This window comes from Typopeltis vanoorti, unplaced genomic scaffold (genome assembly GCF_054136105.1).
Source record: "Typopeltis vanoorti isolate ZY-2024b unplaced genomic scaffold, IOZ_Tvanoo_1.0 HiC_scaffold_440, whole genome shotgun sequence".
In the NCBI taxonomy this organism is placed as follows: Eukaryota; Metazoa; Arthropoda; class Arachnida; order Uropygi; family Thelyphonidae; genus Typopeltis; species Typopeltis vanoorti.
In genome coordinates, this window is record NW_028328106.1 from 13,598 (window position 1) to 31,513 (window position 17,916).

At 35.6% G+C, this 17,916-nt stretch overlaps 1 protein-coding gene across 1 annotated transcript; it reads right to left on the minus strand.

Moving 5' to 3' along the window:
* Nucleotides 1–4,252: 4,252 nt before the first annotated feature.
* LOC150092139 (nose resistant to fluoxetine protein 6-like) lies at nucleotides 4,253–17,148 on the minus strand. The gene is made up of 5 exons (XM_090415274.1): nucleotides 17,035–17,148; nucleotides 16,127–16,244; nucleotides 6,961–7,147; nucleotides 5,852–5,994; nucleotides 4,253–4,540 (listed from the first exon to the last, which is right to left on the minus strand). The coding sequence occupies exons 1-5, from the start codon at nucleotides 17,115–17,117 to the stop codon at nucleotides 4,253–4,255; spliced, it is 819 nt and encodes a 272-aa protein (XP_090271400.1). The 5' UTR covers nucleotides 17,118–17,148.
* Nucleotides 17,149–17,916: the final 768 nt, after the last annotated feature.

Consider the following 17,916-nt stretch of genomic DNA (forward strand, 5'->3'; position numbering starts at 1 on the left):
AGAAGCACTGGAGAATTCGGAAGAAGGAATAATGATTGGAAGTAGACAGATATTTGCAAAAAGATACGAAGATGACAAGGCATTATTATCAAATACTGAAACAGGACTACAACATCTGTTGAACAGATTACTGGAATTCTGTATCAATTATAGAATGAAAATTAGCATATGAAAAACAAAGGTAATGAAAATAGAAAGGAAAGAAGCAAATATGGATATCAGAATAAATGGGGAAATATTGAATCAAGGAAAGACATTTAAATATCTAAGAAGTGTTATTGGCAGTGATGGAAGACGTAAACGTGGCATAAAAGCAAGAATAGTGATGGGAAAAAATGGACTTTGTTCAGAAGTAAAATGGATAGAAACCTAAAGAAAAGACTAATAAAATGTTATATGTGAAACTTGGACATTGAAGAAAGAAGAAATAAAGATTTTGGAAAGCTTTGAAATGTGGATTGGGAGAAGGATGGAAAAAAATCAAATGGACAGATAAAAAAACTAATGAAGAAGTAGAAGAAGAAGTAAAAAGAGTAGAAGAAGAGATAAATCTGTTAAGGAGGGTAAAAAGAAGAAAGGGAAACTGGATCGGACATATTCCGAGAGGGAATGGAATCATCAGAGATGCCATCGAAGATAAAACAGAAGGAAAAAGACCCAGAAGAAGAGTAAGGAAAACAATGCTAGATGACATGCTCAATGGAGACAGGAAAGCAATCTTGAAAGAGAAGGCTCAGAAAAGAAGATAGTAGAAGAAAAGTTTCTGCTACTAAAAGAAGAACCTGCTCAATTGCTGAATAGTCAAGAAGAAGATAACAACTAAATCTTATATTATATGGAAGATACGTAAGAAAACATTGTTGACAGAAATGACAGATTCCATACCTTGGGTGACGAAGGTAAAGCAATTTGGAGACAAATAGGTGACAAAAGGAACAAAACTGGAATTGCACAAGAAAAGAGATTATGGAAAGCATATAAAGAGAGAAATGGAGTCAGATGCATGAGGAATATAAGGCTCAGGCTAGGAAAGTGACTGATATTAAGGAGAAAAAAAATTAGAATATGAGAGGAGACTGGCACTGAAATCAAAGGAGAAACCCAAGGAGTTTGCTTTTCTATGTACCGAGTAGGAGGAAAAATGATAATGGACGGATTATCTTGAAGGATGGAAATGGAAACCTGGTTACCAAAAGAGATGACATAGGTGAGCTATTTAATGATCACTTTATTAGAGAGTTCCATCCTGGAACTGCAGTCTTTATTCCTAGAAGGATAATGAGTGATGAAGTGTTAGAAGTGAATGAAGAGATGTATTCTGAATAATGAGTAGACTAAATTCAACAGGAGGGGAATTTTAGTATGTGTTTTAAGCGAATGTGCTATGGAAGTGATCAGCAAGTGGATCAGGAAGTGATCGTCAACGAACTGGAGAGTGGAATGAGGTAAGATAGTACTATTGCGTAAGAATGGTAGTTGTGGTACACCCTCTGTCCAAAAAGAAAGCGAACCTTTGATAGAAAATAAAACACAGGCCAATAATAATTATTCCAATCATTTATTTCAATCAATATACACTCCCCAGCTTCGATACAACGTTTGGCACGGTCAATTAAGTCGTTAAATCAGTTTTTTTTAATCGGTGTTTGGGAAACTGTTGAGGGTCTTGGTTACTGCCTCTTGAACGTGTTCAAGCGGCAGTAACGTATCGCTGGTGTCGTATCGCTTTTCTTTCATCGGAAAATGAAGTGAGGGGAAGAGAAAGAAATCACGGGGTGCTAAATCAGGTGAATACGGCGAGTGATCCAACACACAAGCTTGGTTTTTGCTCAAAAACTGTCTCAATGTTCGAACGATGAGATGGTGTATTATCGTACAAAAGTGACCAGCTGCGTGCATCACGATATTCATGCTGTACGGGACGAATTCTCGCTTTCAATCGCTTTAAAAGTTTGAGATAAAACTCACCATTGATCGTATCGCCAGCAGGAACGAATTCTTTGTTGATAATGCCCTTGGAATCGTAGAAACAAATCGGCATTTTCTTTTATTTTGACTTCTCCAAGCAACCGTTTTTTCGATGACCTTCTTTTGGTGGTCTCCACTCAGCGCTTTGTTTCAGGCTCACACTCAAAACACCACGTTTCTTCACCAGTAACGATCGCTTTCAGTAAGTTTGAGTCCTAACGAGCGGTTTTAATGAGGTCCTTGCAGTGTTCAATTCGATACATTTTTTGGTCGTCGGTGAACTTGTGGAGAACAAATCGCGAATTCAATTTACGAAGACCCAAATTCCCGGTCAAAATGTTGCGCACAGTTGATTTTGGAATCCCCAATTCAGCTTCAATCAATCTCACGGACGACTTCGGGTTTTCTTTGATGAAATCACGCACTTTTTGGATGTTAACTTCGCTCAGTCCAGTTTTTGGACGGTCCGGCTTTTCGTATTCCTCGAGCGTCTCACGACCACTTTGAAATCGCTTAAACAACTCGTAAACTTGAGTACGGGATAAGCATTCATCACCGTATGGTTTTTGAAGCATTTGATGCGTTTCGGTAAAACGTTTACCAAGTTTAACACAAAAGTCAATCGCAACTCTCTGTTTGAAACTCATTTTCCGACCGTTCGTCAAAACACGCTGTCACTCTTGGCACTATAACTCGGCTTCTAATGAAACAAATGTCATAAACAGTTGACACAACACTCATGAAGATTGTCGCTTTCGACAACAGGTGACGCCACTGGTTTCTTCTATTTTCGTAAAGTTCGGTTTCTTTTTGGACAGAGGGTGTAGATGGAAGCACAAAAACTATATGCCTGTTTGTATTTCTTCTGCAGTTATTAAGATTTTGGAGAAATTAATAAGAACTCATATACAGAATTTATGATATGGCAGATGAAGGTAATATTATTTATGCAGGCAAGCATGAATTTTTTAACGGGGGATTTCGTTTAATCATTTGGTTGCCTTTTATAATAGGGTAACCAGAGTAGTGGGTGAAGATAGGGCATGTTTCTTTTTTTATTTTATTTTTCGAATGCATTTGACAGGTTGCCATGTGACATGTCCAATTCTAAGTTGCAACATATGAGTTTGGATATCCAGTAAATGGACTGGATTGGTGATTGGCTCTCTGATAGATATCAATAGTTGTATGTGGAGAGTAATATCAGGGTATAGGAAAGTCACAAGTGGAGTTCCACAGAGTTCGCTCTTGAGCTGTTCAATTTTTTTGTCCATGATATTGTCACAGGACAAGCAGAAGCATGGAATGCATTGTTTGAGAGGGTGATGAATGTGCGTACCATGGATGATTTTAATCATACCCATGATAGCATTCAGGTTCACCACTGTTATCCTCCTGCGATAAGTATTGTGACTCCATGGTGGTCAAGAAAATAATAATAAAAATATTAATTCTTTCCTATCAATCTGTAGTAAATGTATATGTGAATTTACGTGTTCAGATGGTATTTACTCATAGCTGGTATAAGCGGTTTGGTTGTTCTGATAATCGTTGATCAGTACAAGAAATATGAAGATGAAATTGATTGATTAACTAGTTTGGCGTTATTATCGATATTCCTCTTAGTTTAATTCCAATGTTTGCATTCTGTTATACTAATATATTCTTAAAATATACACTCACACGCCACAGTTCGTCACTGCACACTACGCCATCTATCGGCACTAATATTTGTGGCTAAATTGTGTGTGCATTGATGTCGTTTGCGTGTACACGTGGGAAATACTCTATTTTTTGATTTTATATAAAGATGATATATAGTATTTATAGTTTATTTCGTATATTTTTAATAAAGACTCAAAATAAGTTCAATTATTTACTAATTACAAGGTTAGAAAAATTCTTTACAATAATAGTACTATACATCATTTGTTAAATGTTCTTAATATAAATTAAGATGCCTACTAATATGAAACGTGATCAAGGTCTAAGGAAAAAAAAACAAAAAATAATAATAATAGATTAAAAAAGAATGAAAACTAATGGCACGTGATAACTGTATAAGTGATAAAGGAAAACGAAACTCGCCATCGATGTAGGTTTGCTTTTGTGTATTCAAGCATGGATTACCTTCTCCTTCATTTTTTATACATATAATATGTCATTTACTTTCTGTTATATATATGTTCTCCGTACATAACACTACACAAAATTAAATTATACGCAAGCACATTTTATACACAATACGAAATACCGATAATATTTCCATCAAAATTGCATCCTATCACAACTGATAGGCGTGTTCAAAGGCATGAATAAAGCATTTATTATCAATACCATTGTTCGTAGCGTTTCCATTTTCATGAATCGTGAATGGTTCTTTCTTTTTCGCTAATTCCTTTTCATCTACTATTATTTCACAAATGACAGGAGGATCGTCTGTCTTCTTTTTGTTCTCATTATGTCTTCTAAAAATTATTTTTTCCATAGCAAGCATTGGCGATTCCACTAGGATAGAAAGAATGTAAGAAACTCCATAGGCGACAGTAAGATGACCAAGGAACTGCCATACCTAGAAAAACATAAAGACAACATAAAGTTATGTGTGTGTGTGTGTGTGTGTGTGTGTGTGTGTGTGTGTGTGTGTGTGTGTGTGTGTGTGTGTGTGTGTGTGTGTGTGTGTGTGTGTGTGTGTGTGTGTGTGTGTGTGTGTGTGTGTGTGTGTGTGTGTGTGTCAGTCTGCAAGTGTCATTCTTTTTTCTCTAAACGACGTCTATTCTTGAAGAACAGATCGTTTCCTTGAAGCTCCTCAGGGCTTGGTATAAGCACGAAAGGAAGATGGATTTCGTGATAAAAGCTTGTGGTAAGCTCCACGTTTCGCTTGTACATCCTCAGTAGTCGTTATAGAGAACCAAGGCTTAGATAGGGGACGGAGTAATGTATATTTCCATACAGTAAGAGTCTCTCCAGTGACACGATCGGTGCAAATATTTCGATTGGTAAGCCTAAAACAATATATCAACAAGGCTTGCACAAGTACTCTCAATCAAAGGTAATCTGGTATTATACCAATGCCAAGTGCGATGTCCTTTTTGATTTCTTTATCAAGAAGAGATTCAGGGACCTTACTCGAAAAGGGACATCACTGTATCTGATTAAATCCGAATGAAATCCACTTGTTTCCGCTGCTTTTAAATTTCTTGTTGTTGATAAAGCTTCTTTCATTTCTATCCATCTCCAATGAATCTATTGGAGCATGATTTAGTTTCGTTTTCTCTTTCGCCTTTACTAAGTGATAGATTACAAATATTTGTTTGTAATGTTGCGTCAATTCCTCCTTTCAGATTACTAAAAACTCTGTCGTATCTTCTTCCAGTTTACTCAGATATTTCGTTAATTTATAGGCAATACAATTACTTTGATGGCCATGGCTAATACATCAATTCCAAGAATCTCGGAGAGGTTGTCTGACAATAGGTGTGCACTGTATCTTTTACTTTCGTAAACTTTTATGGTATTTATATCTGTAACTGTAGCTTTAAGCTTGTTGAGTCTCTTCTATGAGCATTGCTATTTCATCATCCAAACTTGCAGTCCGTTTTTCCTCTGGGGTCTTTTCTTTTATGCTAAGATTTCTTCTGCTGTTTATTTAATTAATTTGCTTATGTTTATCCATTCTACATTTGTATCAGAAGGAAGAGGAATTTGAGATGAGTACTATTTTCTAATAGTGTAATTTTGTAGGAGGTAACTGTTGTATTTTATTTCTAATTGTTTCTCGTTCTCTTTGATTCTGTGATTCCATTTTACATAATTACTTCTTTTGAGTAAAAAACTTCAATATTATTTTACTCACTATTTGTTGTACATCAGATTTACTTACGCCAACTTGATGACTTATTTCTGCATCTTCTTTTAGGCTAGCCAGAAATGCCATTTGAATAATGAAGTGGAGCAAATAAACAAGGTAAGTCAACCTTCCCAATGGTATAAAGGCTTTCCAAGAGAGAATCGCGTCAACCCATCCTGCAAAATACAAAACAGGACAAAAAAAATCAATGGATTTAAATTTACATTTTTTTTTTACTTTTTAAGATATAATACTTTATTTTGCTTATGTTTATCCATTCTACATTTAGTCTTAAAATTTGTCTTCATTTTTTACAGAATTTACAGTTTTTTATATAAAATGTTTAATGAATGAGAGGTGATCGTATGGTAATTCTTCTGAATGCTGAAATCCGTTTTGTATCATATACGCATATTTCTTTAATTATTTTTTCTCCCAATCTGGAGAAAAAATAATATTTTTCTGAGTGTTTTGTTACATGTTTTAGCGTCCTAAAACGTTCTTTCACAAGTTTATTATCCTTTGTCTTATTATTGCTTAATTTCGTTGTTTATCAGTGTTATATTTGAAGATTCATTCCTCCAATTATCTTATTCCCCATCTTTACATGTCTAACCTTTTGGGAAAAACGCAGTAGTGTGGATATATGCGTAATTTTATGTATTTTAGAATGTTTTAGATCCGTATCCGTGATGGTATATTGACTTCAAAGATCAACATGTGTAAATTCAACGAATGAAGCTCAGTTATCAAAATAACAAAATGTTTACTGTAATTATATAAATATATACAAAAGATAAAAATTTTCTATACTGGGTAATTGTCCATCCCTCTAAAGAGATATGACAGCTGCTCTAAAAAATAGAGATTGATGGGGAATGTTCAATATCCATTAGTAGCCAATCAGAGCTAGCTGTCCGAAGACTATCAATAATGGCTTCTTGTGAAGAGAGGCGACTGAGAAGTGCTGCCATCTCGTGGTCACTAAAGCTAACACTATGTTTTTACATTTTTCACAAATCACGGTTTAATTCAAGAGACTCTTTTAAAGTTTAAATTTATTAAACGTAAAATTGCATTTGTCTTATTTTAAATAAAAGTTCTCAATACTAATTTCCACTTGTGACAAAGTTTACGCATACCTCCACTTCCGCTTGCACAGATAAGAACAAGCCAGGCAATGCCTGCTGCCCAAGCAGTCCGATTAATTGCAGCATACAAAATGCTCTCGGTTAAACTGCAATCATCTCCACGGTTCCATCCCCAAGATCCATATAAAACAGCTGTATTGATGGTTATTGCTGATCCCCAGCCAATCCATTGCATAACCTACATATACAATTAATTTAGTTTCGTATTTGTGTTACAAGAAATCAAGTGGAAGAAAATACATAAATGAATGAATAAATAAATAATATATATATATTTAAAAATGTGTTCTAAAAATGTGTTCTGCTGAAGACCTTATTTAGAACTACATCTAGAGCACGAATAATCTTTATGTGACTTTCCAAGTGGGAGTGATTTATATCTTTTCATTCAGATTTATCTCTTATTTATGCAGGGTTAGCAGGCATGATAGTGGGCGGCCACGATCGGCGGGAAATCCAGCCATGGAAGAGGAGGTGTTGCATGCGATATACAATAATCCAAATTTTCCAACTTGTGTTTTCTTCACGGATGAAGCTTCATTTACCCGCAAAGAGGGATCTTTAATCACCACAGTGCTCATGTGTGGGCCCATGAGAGCCCACACGCTGTGCGATCACATGCTGCACAACAACGCTTCGCCATTAATGTATGGGCAGGTATCGATGGATTGGGTCTCGATTGATTGGGCGTGGTGGACCCGTCGCATGGCCCCCCCACACTCACTTGATTTATCAAGCATTGACGTGATCTCTGACATGGACCTCCTGGTAAGTATCGCCGTCGTCGAAACTCGGAGATCGAAATCTAAGAGTTTCATGCCGAAGAACAATCGGCGAGTCCAAGCGTAAGTCAACACCTGGGTAGTACAACACTAGGGCAACTCGGAGTAAAGATGGAGCAAGCTCCATCACTATCCTTAATATTTTCTCATAATGTATCCGGCTTTAAAATAATGAGGGATTTATTATCCCCTTAACTTAATTTATTATTATTATTATTATTATTATTATTATTATTATTATTATTATTATTATTATTATTATTATTATTATTATTATTATTATTATTATATTGGTTATTCATTATACAAACATTCTGTATAATCATCGTAGTGAATATTAGAAGAACATGTGTTGTAAACACATAATATAGAGGCAAAAAAGTATTATTAAAAAGGTTAATGGGGATACGAACTAAATAAATAGGAATAAGAAAAAGTTAATTATTATACCTAGTTTTCCAAGCATATCGGTTATGAGCCACTTGAGTTATTTCTCGTGGAGACAAAGAGAGAGAGAGAGAGAGAGAGAGAGAGAGAGAGTATGTGTGCTGATAAGATGGTTAATATACTGTCAGAATTGTTTAGTTTGTCTTCCTCTACGTCTTTCTCTATTTGAGGGGGCGTATAAAAATAAGACGTCAAATTATGAACAAGGGAAATATTTCAGTTGATGTCTAAGCCAATCAAGTTGACCTCTGAGTTTGGTTTCAATCAAGGATTTTTGGTTTGCCTTTTCTAAAAATATTTTCGCATCTTGGCATAGATTGTCAAAGTGTTGTTGCACCTTGGCTAAAGATGAGTCTATTAATCCTGTATTGTCTGCATAGCTGAGGTTGTCAACCGGTTAAGTCGTTTGTTAACGACATGATAGTCCTGATTACAGTTTAATTTTGAACGGTTCACAAGGGGAGTAATTAATTACGTATTTCACTTTGGGAGCAGCCATCTATGTATATATTTTTTCAGGTACATCATAACAGTCTATGCAGACTGTAGTAAGAAAAAGTACACAAAGACCTAAGCGAAATTACAACTTACTTCTACCTAAACTCAAATATAATAAATATCATCAATATTAGATAGTAACTGAAATCATACCTCTAACACAATATCTTTACATAGATTGCAAATGGACAAAACATACAGAATACCTATATACTAAACTCCGCATCATTGAAGAAAATCGTTACCACAGCCAATAATCAAACTCTTTATTCTGATGCGCAAAATCCTGAGCATAAAAATCTGAAACACTAAATAAATTCTAAGGTATTGGTATTACTATAACAACATCAACAGAGACATATATCGCTTAACATGATCCAACAAAATTCTACACCCCTAGATCCTTCAACAACTCATACTGTTCTGCAGTGAGATCCATCTCATACCCACGCTTCTTAACAACCTACCACAAAATTTAAAACACATAGATAATTACAGCACATTAAAATATTAGAACACGAACTGTGGAAGTTATACCAACACAATTAATATAGCAATCACGCCTATTTTCACTTCACAAATCACCAGCATCCAATTCCTATTTTCTATCCATAAAAAATACCCAACATAAATAGTGCGTGCTAAAAGCATTCTCTTCATAAAAGCTAACCCTAGCTTCGAATGTGAGATTTGCAAATTAAAATACACTTGTAAATTAAAACCGTTTTAAAACTACAAAAACAGTAATTGTTAATGTGTGCTGTGAATACAAATAAATTGTAAAATTAAAATGTAAATGACAAAATGAAAAAATAGCTGTTTAGCTGCTTTAATTTAAAACTGTAAACGTAAATTGTTTTTGTTAGAATTACAATTCATTTTACCATTAATTATTGTATTATTCTATTAATTATAATTATTTTAATAACACGCAACAAAATGTACGTTACACTCATGTAATTTTTTGAAAGATAATAAAGATATAGACCTACATTTCCACCAATACCAACTTCACTGTCATATACACACACATAAGGAGTATAAAGAAACACTGGCTTATATTGAGACAGAATCAAAACACCCAAGCTTATATACTTGTAAGAGAATCCAATCTAATCAGTCTACCAATATAGTTCATTAACTCCCACCATCCTTCACAGGAAGATTTAAGATTATGTCTAAAACCTTTAGCATGGAGATCCCTACGAGTCCTAAACACTGCTCAACTACACCTTGACAAACCCAGACGTATTGATCCTGCCCAAAGTTGCAATAAATGACCTAAAAGCATGCAAATCAAAAACTACGAGTCCTATATCTTATGTAGACCATACAAAACAGGAGGGAGAATCATGGCATTTATCAAAGAAAATACAACATGACAGAAAACGAAACTCGTATCGAATTTGCATTAACACTAAATTTTGACTTGTTAATTTTAACACTAATTAACACATGGAAACACTAATTTTGGAAATTACAAATAATGATAAACATAGTGTCAAATACACGATAAATATAATAGCAGACTCCCAGATAAAAATCCACTCAGCTTTCTCCACGAAGTAGAAGCATGTCTACGCGGTATTGAACTCGTTTTAACACATCGACTCATCTTCATACGAGACATTAACATAAATCATTAGCATGCTATTTCAAAAAGTAACACATACTTTGGTATACACTAAGTCAGTACAACATAAGCTCTATCATGAACTCCCCAAGAAGAGAAGAACTACTCAACAGTTCACTAACAAACCTTTAGAAAAAAGTAGAAGACTTTCAATACTTAGACTCATATATAAATAATAGTATAAATGACATATTATAAAGAAAATATAAACTCTCAGTCAACACAGGAATGTAAGAAATATATCGAAATCTCCCCTTGGAAACCTTGGCAACAAAAATTAGGATTTACAAAGCAACCTCTCAGGCTATTTTCTTGTATCATGGAAAAACATGTGACGGTTCCAGCCAAAAAAGCAATTAAAACCATTAATATCTTTAAGACAACGAGCTTGAGACTGTTACTCGGTAACTGTTGAAAGGATTATAAACGAAATTCCAATATTTTAGAAAAGGCAAATCAAAAACCCTTGATTCAAACCCAAAGCAGACGTCAACTGCATTGGCTTAGAGATTCACCTTCTCTATACTTTGACATCTTAGTTTTATACGGCCCCTCAAATGGACAAAGACGGAGAGGAAGACCAACCACCATAATGTATACCATCATGCATCTCCTAGGAGATGTGTTTTACATTATGGGAAATACTAAGAGTGATCAGAACTTTACCCACCTTTGATACGAGTTACCCTAGTGTTGAACAATGTGCTTTAGCTTAATCCTATACTTCTGAGACTAATAAACATGATATTAGACACTGTTATTATTCCAGTAATTCCAGCAAATACAAAACTGTGATAATTTCGCTAATTTACAGACCTAATTCGCCTACAGACCTAATTACAGAAGTTTAACATTATCTCATAAAACCAATATGGCTTCCATAAAACCAAAAGCATTATCACCTTAATAGAAGATATTGCCAACGCCATAAATATATATATATATACATATATACATAAATATACACACACACACACACACACACACACACACACACACACACACACACACACACACACACATGTAACGAGGGTAATAGATTTGGCCGAACTTTTGCCAAAGCAAATTATTAATACCATCCTTATTATTGTTATTAATTATATGTGTTAATTTTGATTACTGTAATAAAAAAAGAAATTAAAAACAAAGAAAATAAATTTCAAGAAGGTGACATGAAAAATGGCGAAAAAGACATCCTTGAAGTATGGAGTAATTACTTTGAAAAACTGCTAAATGAAACAAGCAGTGATGACAGCACAGTGATAAAAAACACTGACCAGGCATGCAGTCAGGAATACATATCCATACTTGAAGTAGAAAAAGCCATCAAAGGCTTGAAATTTGGAAAGGCAGCAGGAGTAGATGATTCTACTCCTGCTGCCTTTTTATTCAACCAGAAATGCTCAAGTATGGATGTATAAAAGTCTTACAGTGGCTGCACTGCACAGTTCAGAAGGCCTGGACAAAGGGACGAATTCCCGATGATTGGAGTAGAGCTCTCATAGTACCCATATATATTAAAAGGGAAATAAAACTGAATGTGAGAATTACAGAGGTATTTCCCTACTGAGTGTTCCTGGCAAGATCTATGCAAGTATACTTGAGAAACGGTTGAGAGGAATTGTGGAAGAAAAGCTGGGTGAAGAACAAGCTGGATTCAGGCCAAATAGAGGCTGTCAGGATCAGATCTTCACTTTACGACAAATAGTCGAGAAAGCATGGGAATATAACAAAGAGCTGTATTTAAGTTTTGTCGATTTGGAAAAGGCATATGACAAGGTGCCAAGAGAGAAGCTATTCAATACGCTGCAGTTATATGGTGTCAATGGGGCATTATATCAAGCAATACTTAGTCTTTATTTGAGTTATAAGTCAGCAATTAGAATTGAAGGAAGTACAGGAAGATGGTTTAATGTTAAAACTGGTGTGAGACAAGGATGTACATTATCCCCTCTGTTCATTATCTATATGGATCACATTATGAAGGAAAGGTATCAGCTATCAGCTAACGCCTTTTTTATTCCCGTATACGGGAGTAGGCGAGGCCATTTAGCCCTATCTAACTTTTGGAGACTGAGTGGGCAGTTCAATCTCCACTGGTACCAATCAGAGACAGATATCCCAAGGCTATCACTAATTAAGCGGTACAGAGTAAAGAGAGACGGCTCAAATGTGCCGCCATCTCGTGGTCCCTAACCCTAACACAATATATTTAATGTCTGAAATAATGTGGGTTCTACGGTCGATTTTCTTGAATTTACGGGACGAAAAACTCGAGTTTCCGGGAGGAAAAGCCCGCTTTCCCATGCCAGAGATCGACTAACTCGGGAACTGGTCGAAACAAGGCTTACAAAAATTTCTTCTAGTCTCCGACTAGACTCGAAACTAAGTCTTCCTTCGTGCGACCAAGCGCCGTGGTATGCAAACGCCACATCCACTGAGCTACACAGGCTCCAGGAAAATTGTATTAAACATGATATCAGAATTGGAGATGCTAATGTCAGCTGTTTGCTTTATGCGGATTACCTTATCCTTCTAAATAAATCTGGTACTAGTCTGCAAGATTCCCTGACTAAATAGCTGTTGTAATAGATATGGTATGAAGGTCAGCAAAAACAAGACAAAGACAATGAAAATAGGGTAGAACCAGCGAAAATATCAACTGTGTTGTGAATGGAGAACCAATAGAACAAGTAAAACATTTCAGCTACTTAGGCATGATTTTTAGTGAAAATAGTATATCAAATATGGAAATAGAATCAACAAAGCTGGTATGGTAAGAAGTCAATTGAATAAATTCATATGGAATAAGAGAGAAATTAACCAAAATTTTACATAAGAAGTTATTAATGATGTAATTTTTTTCATGTAGTACTATCATATCCTGTACACCCCCTTGAAGGTATATGTCAGGAATTTGATGATGACGATGATGATGATGATGATGATACAAATCTAATATGTTGGTAACAATTAATATATTTGCATTTAAAACTTGCTTAGAAACTTCAATTTATTTGATAGTGAAGGACTCTACAAGTAAAATTCTCATATAAATTAACATTAATAATTGTGGAATTTCAGACAAAATGAATCAGAGAATTTTGTAGAAGAAATTCTTAAGAGATTTTTCTTCAATTCTTAAATTAAATTCTTAAACAACTCAAAAGATAATTGCAATGCTGAAACGAATGTTCACGTCTAAAGATAAGGATGTTATTTTGGCTCTTTACAAGGCCTTCATAAGACCTCACTTGGACTATTCTACACAGGTCTGTATTCCTGCTTTCTGTTGTGATTCTGATATATTGGAGAGAGTGGAAAGGAGATTGCTTTAAATGATATCAGGATTATGAAATACTGATTACGAACAGCTTTAGTTACAGCGCTAAAATATATTAAAAGCAAAATTTGTAAAATATAACATATTGGTATACTATAAATGCTGTTAAAAATGTAATCTTATTCATTTGCAAACTATAAATTACCATCTACAGTAACTATTATTAACACACACAAAAAAAAGAAAATTTGTATGAAATTCATTGTTAAAAAAAAAGCTGGAACAGCTTTGGGATAAACGTTTATCCCAAGTGTTGGGATAAACAACAGGCTCGCCATATCACCATAAAGGAGGGATATAAAAAAATGCTGTCCACTTTCTGGTCTCTTTTACAGACTTGCCATGGAGTCCATTATGTGCCGAATAGATATGTTGCTTAGGACATCCCCTCCTAAACTTCCTTACCATAACGTTTTATTATTATTATTATTATTATTATTATTATTATTATTATTAGAAAAGAAACAACTTTGGAAGGAAGTTATGGAGAAAGGTGACCTGCAGGCACACGAACGGTATAAAGCGCAGGCCAGCAGGGTAACGAGTGTGTGAGAAAGGCAAAAACGGATTATGAACGGAAATTAGCCATGCAAGCTAAAGAGAATCCCGAACAGTTCTTTCAATATGTTGCTAGTAAAAGAAAAACTGTGCATGGCAGAATGATTTTAAGGAACGCAGATGGTAGGGAGGTCACTGAATCAGTCGATATAGTGGAATTACTGAGTGAACACTTTGCAAGAGTATATCATCCAGGTGGGGACGTTGAAGGAATGAAGGAACCATTAGTTTATATGGGAATTGTGGTGAATGAAGTGGAGGTGAATAGTCTGTTACAAAACCTTAATGTGAGTACATCTGTGGGACTGGATGGTATATCAGCACGGGTCTTACGTGAAGCGGCTAAAGAATTGTCAATGCCCTTGACCTTATTGTTTAATCTGAGTCTCGGGTCTGGTTTAGAATGGAAAGATGAGAAAATAGTTCCATTGCATAAAGGAGGATCCAAGACTACTGTTGCAAATTACCGACTCATCAGCATATCAGGAGTCGTTGTCAAGGTCTTGGAGAAAGTAGTCAAGGGAAAAATACAGGAAAAGATTGAGGAAAATGAGATACTATATGGTGGACAGCATGGCTTTTTGAAGGGTAGATCATGCCTCAGTAACTTGCTCAGATTTTATAACACAGTGACGCTGAACTGGATAAGGATAATGCTGGACCTGGCTAAGGCCTTTAACAGGATATCACATGGAAGTTTAATCCGTAAACTTCAACGTATGGGGATGGATATAGGTTTGGTGAGATGGGTAGGAGGGTGGTTGATGGAGAGATTCCATAGAGTAGTTTACTCAGCATGATGTAAATTTAGGAGTAGAGTCCAGAAGATGGTCTATGACTAGTGGTGTACCACAGGGTTCTGTTCTTGGACCACTGCTGTTTAATTTATTTATTAACGATATAGGGAAGGATCTGAGAGGAACGTTTCATTTGTTCGCTGATGATGCAAAGTTGGGTAGGGCAATAGTAAATGCAGAAGATGTCAAACTTTTGCAGGATCATTTGGAGAGATTGGAGGTCTGTGCTAAAGAGAATCGATGCCAATTTAATGTGGAAAAATGTAAGGTTATGCATTTTGGGGTGAAAAGATTAGCAGCATTATACCACATTGGTGGAACTGTACTCTGGAAGACTGATGAGGCCAAGGACTTGGGAGTGTTGGTGGATAAGGAGTTGAAGTTTAGGAGGCACATCGCAAAAGTGGCTGAATCAGCTCATCAAATCATTTGGATGCTGAAGAATACTTTGACGAGCAGAGATAAGCAAGTTATTGTTCCTCTGTATCAAGCCTTGAAAAGTCCCCATCTTGATTAGATCTGGTCACCTAGGTTTCTTCTTGATGGGGAGGAGGTGGAGAGGATCCAGAGGCGAGTAACTAAGATGATAGCAGGGCTATGGAATGAACCTTATGAAAACAGGTTGATGATTTGTGGGTTGTAGAAATTGGTTGATAGGCGGAAGAGTGGAGATATGATTGAGACATTCAAATTGCTGAAGGGTTTCTATAGGATTAATTCAGAGGATATTTTTGAGAAGAGGACTGGTGGTAGGAGGACTAGGGGACATCCATGGAAGCTGGGAAAGAGTGTGGTTAGTAAGGGTGTTAGAGCTGGGTTTTTTACTTTTAGAGTGGTGAATGAGTGGAACAAGCTGCCAGAGTCTGTTGTGGGTGCTATGACGGTGAATAAGTTCAAGGCAAACTATGATAGAGACTGTTTGAATGTCGAATAGTTGTGATGGACATAATGTTTAGGGCCTCCTTGGAGTCCCCCGTAAGATATAATAAACGGCTTAAAAATATTATTATTATCATATGTTTGTATTGTTCAAAACAATTTATCCTCTCTTCAAATGTATAATGCAGTGCATGGTTAGGAATAATATGATGGTACTTACCGGCCTTATTGTTAATTTTGGTGTTTTGGCCAGGAAATATCCAAGGAAGACTCCGATGCAATATGGACCAAGGTGAGTGTAGGGACGAATATAAAAGGAAACATACTCAGCTTGGAACCTGTGAAGAAAATGCACTACATACTGTAGATCATGTTTACAGAAATAAATATTTGTTTTTATTTATTTCCATTTAAATTTGCAACCAAATATTATTTATGAGAAAGTTTCTTTGATAAACAGTTAACAATGAACCTTTCTACAAAGTACGCATGAAAATCGTTAAAATAATGTTAAACTCATCACAATTTGTAAGATTGGTTACAAATTTTGATGAGTGGAATTGGAATGAAATTCTTAATGAATCCTTCTATTAGAGTTGTGTTTAGTATTCAGCATTTGTTCTGCAAGTCTGTGTTATTGATTTCGATTTCGTAGATTGCCTTGTAAAGTATAAATTTAAATTTAAGCTACTTTGCTAGCTGAGACTTTAAACCTTGAGCCACTGACTGTATACTATCTTTTCAGTTTTGAATACTGTGGCATATTTATTGCAAAACTAATGTTTAGTTATGTTCACGCGGTTAGCCCAATAGTTATGTGCTTCGCAACCATATGCGTGAGGAAGAAGTGTCCTAGGTTCGATTTCCGTCAGCAAGGTGAGGAGCTGAAGGATCTTCCTCAGCCATAGCCAAGTTAGCTGGTCTTGGGGGTGGACAGTAGGGTTTTTTCCCAGTTTATCCTGGAGTTTTTCATCCCGCAAAAGTATATTGTATAAGTATCTTTTATATTATACTTGCATAAGTCTATGCCGAAAATTGGGAGGTTATGTCAACATTGTATTCCTTTGTCATTCATCACTTAATTAGTTTACATTACCAAATGTTACTTAAAAATGATAACACACTTACTGACGATCTGTATATCTTAAGAGCAGTACTGGTGGCAAGTCTTTGAAATAGGTTGTGACACCAACGGATAGCATTGAAAGCATAATTAGAATTCCATTCAGAGTCAATCCAACTTTTGGCCACCTTAAGAAAATAAGAAAGTTGTCTAAGCTGTAATTTCATAATATTTCCAAGTTTTAACTGAAATTTCATGAATCCACAAATTATGAATGTTTTTAACATATATTATCGTTCTTTCTGTTTACATTAACCGATAGCAACGTAAAATATATTTATTAAATTTGACTGTACGCTGATGCATACAGGGGTAAAAAATCCGTTATAGAAAACAGGAGGTATAACAACAATCGTTTGCTTTTATTGGCAAAAGTTGCTTATTACCTTATCCTATCATTATTGATGTCCAGTTCACTCATGCATTCAAAGTGCTATTAAATTTGGAGGCAGCGTCGTCTTCAGGAGTACAAACGGAGTGTACAGTGGAACGTGGAAGCTTCGGAGGCTGTGGTATTGAGTGAACAATCACGCTGCACCCTCCACAGAGAAGATGGAAGGGCATGGATTTCACGGATGCCATGCTATTAAATTTGGAGGTGGTGGTATGATGGTATGATCCAGTTTTTTCTGGTATGCCTTTGAATCTATCTTTGTTGTGAAACGAATTTTGAACTCTGAGAGATATCTGGACATTCTGGACAATTCAATGCTTCTTACTTTGTGCCGTTCCTATGGAAACGACCATTGTCTCTTTCAGCAATACAATGCACCGTATCATAAGGCTACTGCGGTAACTGCGTGGTTTCATGACATGAACATAAAATTTATTTTCATTCAAAATTTCACTTGGAATGAAAATAAAATTTTGGCACTTTTCATTATACT